Genomic DNA, 4,098 nt, shown 5'->3' with positions numbered 1-4,098 from the left:
ATGCCTGCTTTAACAGTGTGCTGATGATAGTGAATTGCTTTATCAAGATAACACACTTTATACTCACTCACAAGAACTTGAAGTCAAAGAATTTGACTCATATCTTTGTCTGCAATGTGATTCAGTTGTATGAGTTATCTGTGAACATTGTCTCAGACAGAGAATCAATCTTTATAGAAGAGTTCTGATCTGATCTGATAACTATACTGAAGATCTCATAAGATCTAAGTATAACTTTTTATTAACAGACAGATGATCAGACAGAACACCTGATAAGTATATTAAAACAGTATCTGTGATGCTTTATCAATTACAATCAGAATGACTGAGTGTATTGATTATCACTTATGAAGTTTGTGTATAACAACTCAAAGCATGTCAGCACAGGTAAAACTCTCTTTGAGATGCTCACTGAGACTCATCTGCAGATGATCTTGATGAACCTGTGAGAGTACACTATAGAGTGTGATGATGCCTGTGAATGAGCTGAGAGAATTCAGAAGATTCAGGAGAAAGTCTGTAAATTCTTGAGAAAGACCTAAGAGTATCAGAAGAGATACTATGACTTTAAGCATATTACAAAGAGTTTTAAGAAAGATGATAGAGTCTGACTGAGTCTAGAAAATATTATTATACAGAGATCTAGCAAGAAGCTGAATCTCTTACAGACAGAGTCTTATAAGATTATGAAGAAAGTTAGCTCACAGTTCTACAGATTGAAACTGTTACCTGAGTTACAGATATATAATATTTTTCATATCTCTTTGCTCTGTGAATATAAGAAATTCTCAGAAGAGAACTCTGTGACTCATCACTCTGTTCACAAAGCACTAGAGAGTGAAAGAGAATATCAGATCAAAGAGATTATTGACTCAGAGAAGTGAGATCATGAGCTCTGATTCAAGATTCAGTGATAAGAGTATTCTGATAAGATAAATGAGTTCACTTGAGAATTATCTGAGCAGATAAGATATCTACAGAAGCTGAGACATAACTTTCATACTGTGAATTCTGATAAGTCAGAATGACATGATCTTCACTAAGAATCTGATTATAATAAAGATATTAACACTGTTATTTATAAATCCTAGTCTATAAGATAATGAGTTTCTACTGAAATGAATAGTCTGCAGTATATACAAGAGAAGAAGAAAACATGTTCTTATTAAAGCTAAAAAACAAGAAAATAAACAGAGCTGTGAATGCAATTTAGAGACTAATAAAGAAAAAATAAAGAAAACTCACACTCACATTATCAACATTCATAACACTCAATCTCTTCACAACTATCAATTTTTCTCTTCAAAGAAGCAGAGAGTATTATATCTGTGATACAGACAATTGTTACATTTGATGTGAAGACTGTCAGAAATGTACAGACTTCAGAGAAGCTGGACATCAGAGTATATACAGTTGTAGCAGAGTCTTGAAAACTGATCATCTGTGTGTGTGATCAGATATCTCTTATAAAGCTGTGTTCACTCTCTCAGTTATGCTGAAGTATTCAGTCTGGAAACAATGAGAATGCAGAGAGAGAGCTCATCTGCTCAGATCAACTTCTGTTATGAATTCATAGCATTTGCATTGCCTTGATTACCTGGATTTTACAGGTACCTGAGAACTCATCTCTCATTGACAATGAGATTGCAGAAATGCACCACAGTACAAGAACCATTGATAGAGAACCTAGACATATTTACATATGCCTGGTCAGAGATTGTGCAGGCAGAGGGAAGGTGATTATAGACCTGTGAAACTGTAGAAGACACTGACAACACTGAGAGCTTTATAAGAACTGTCAGCTAGAATCTATAAGGAATTACTTATAAGAAGACTTACAGCAAAGAGAAGGACTGCACTGCTTGAAGTCAGAGACTGGTCTGAGAAAGAAATGAAGTGAGTTGCTGGCCTGAAGATCAGGTGCAGTGATGAGGCTAAAGAGAATGAAGACATGATTGTGAGCAGCAGTGCCCCTGCTTCACCAGCTGATAAAAAGTGATCAGAGAAGTCACAGAAATGCTCACAAGAAGCTCAGCAGTGATCAGACATTGTTTATAAAGATATTGAAATTGAAAAAATTTTTATTCTTGAGAAGTTCTTGAATCAATATACAGACATTGTCAGAAACACTCTCTCTCTGTCATCTGAATAAAAATACTTCATGAATGAATGAGAATACTCACAGTTTATGAGAATGAGAGCTGTTACAGAAAAAGAGAAAAGAAGATGAGATTTCACAGACAGATCTGGAATATTTATACTACTTTAGAGAGATTTGCTTACACTGTGAGTGATTCTGTAGAACAGTCAGATCACTCTAGTAAATAAGAGTGATTGTGAATTACAGATCTGAATCTTTCTATATAACTACAAAGAGTGATTACAGACTGTAGATATCTTGATTCTATAATTCTACAGAGTTAATGAAAGAATGGAAAATTCCTCACAATTCTACAGTGTCAAAGAGCAATGATTTACAAGAATGAATAAAAGATCAACTTATAAATGTTTCTCTTTAATAAGAGTGATCTCACAGAGAGTGATTCATCTGCAAGATGAATCTATATAATAATCATATAAGAATCTCATGAAAATGATTAAGAGTCAACTGAAACTCTTCTGTATAGAAGATGTGAGATGAATCTGTGTAATAGTTAGAGAAGAATCTGTAGATCACAAAGAATCTTATGAAATAAGAAACTGAGTGACAGACTCTTTTCTCTTCACAGTAACAAGGGATTTTTTCTCACTGAGATTTTTTATAGATGTGAAGAGTTTTTAGTGAGTATCACTGCAGTGCTGAGCTGACTATGAAGTCACTCAGTGAAAGGCTTTGTGGACAAAGCCTTAGAGAGGGGGGGATATGTAAGAAATCCCGCTTCTCGCGGATCCTTTACCCCTATTCCTATCTCTTGCATAACCAATAGGGCTAGCGGCCCTTGGCTACACACAACTATATAGACTGGAATTCGCGAATACTATTCATAACTCAGCTTGAATGCTATAATACATTTGATTTCTACATTTATCTTCCTACTGTGAACACTTCTAGTAGTTAACAGTACATATCACGCCAAGCTGCAAACACCCGAATAATCGCCTGCGAGCACTTATTCTTACACTACTACAATGTCAACTATCAGAGATTTGAATAAGCAGATATTAGAGATGTGAAGACAGTGAAATATAATTCTCTAATAAGTAATAATCTTTGATAATACTTCATATTATATAAAACTATAATACTAACTTTGAAATAGAACTTATATATATTAATTACAACTGAAAATCAGGCAAAACTACATACTTGTAAAACTGAATTTGATCACTATTTTCAAGATAATTCAATTAATTTATACATTAAATCAATTCTAGAGTTATGAAAAATTATTGAGAATATATATTCAACTGTTGCACTGATAATATATAATATTCTGATAATTTCATTAACAGAGATAAGAATGAAGTGAAACTTCAACTCAAACTGAGATATTTATTACTATTATCAGACATAATTATAAGAAGAAACAATCAAGAAACTCATGATTATAAAATATAAAATTATCAGATAGTTAAATACCTCTGATCACAGTATATCAGAGAAGTGTGATTCTTATGAAAAAGTGAAGAATAAACTTATATAAGAATGTATTTAGTTATTTCATGAGTGTTATTAATAATCATTATCAAATTCTAATTATATAAGTAATCACTGAATAAATTGAATGAGACTGAATTTGATCTGCAGTCTCAGTCTCATTCTGATCTTGAAAAAATAATCATCTTTCACTGTTTATTCTGAGAAATTACTCTTATTTCACTGTTCTTGAATTAAATCTGATTATTTTTCACATCATTTCTGAAAGAAATGATTCATTTACAGGTTTTTTTAATGCTTGATTCTGGTGAGACTCATATTAAGAAATATATAAGATCAGACTAAATGAGATCAAACGTGAAATTCATAGTCTCAGCGGCCAGTCTACAAATATATCATTTTATGAATATATTGATGAAAATAACTGAGAATAATCTGAGCTTACACATGATGAACTACAGTCAGCTATATTCTCAAGTTCAATTGAAACTGCTGCAGGG

At 32.7% G+C, this 4,098-nt stretch overlaps 1 protein-coding gene across 1 annotated transcript; it reads right to left on the bottom strand.

Moving 5' to 3' along the window:
• Positions 1–942: 942 nt before the first annotated feature.
• BDBG_16057 (uncharacterized protein) lies at positions 943–1,953 on the bottom strand (the record flags this gene model as incomplete). Its single annotated transcript, XM_031724086.1, has 3 exons — positions 943–1,047; positions 1,340–1,441; positions 1,840–1,953. The coding sequence occupies 3 exons, from the start codon at positions 1,951–1,953 to the stop codon at positions 943–945; spliced, it is 321 nt and encodes a 106-aa protein (XP_031575644.1).
• Positions 1,954–4,098: the final 2,145 nt, after the last annotated feature.

This window comes from Blastomyces gilchristii (genome assembly GCF_000003855.2).
Source record: "Blastomyces gilchristii SLH14081 genomic scaffold supercont1.1, whole genome shotgun sequence".
NCBI classification, from domain to species: domain Eukaryota; kingdom Fungi; phylum Ascomycota; class Eurotiomycetes; order Onygenales; family Ajellomycetaceae; genus Blastomyces; species Blastomyces gilchristii.
Note: the sequence above shows the minus strand (reverse complement) of the source record. Positions and strands in the feature narration are given on the sequence as shown.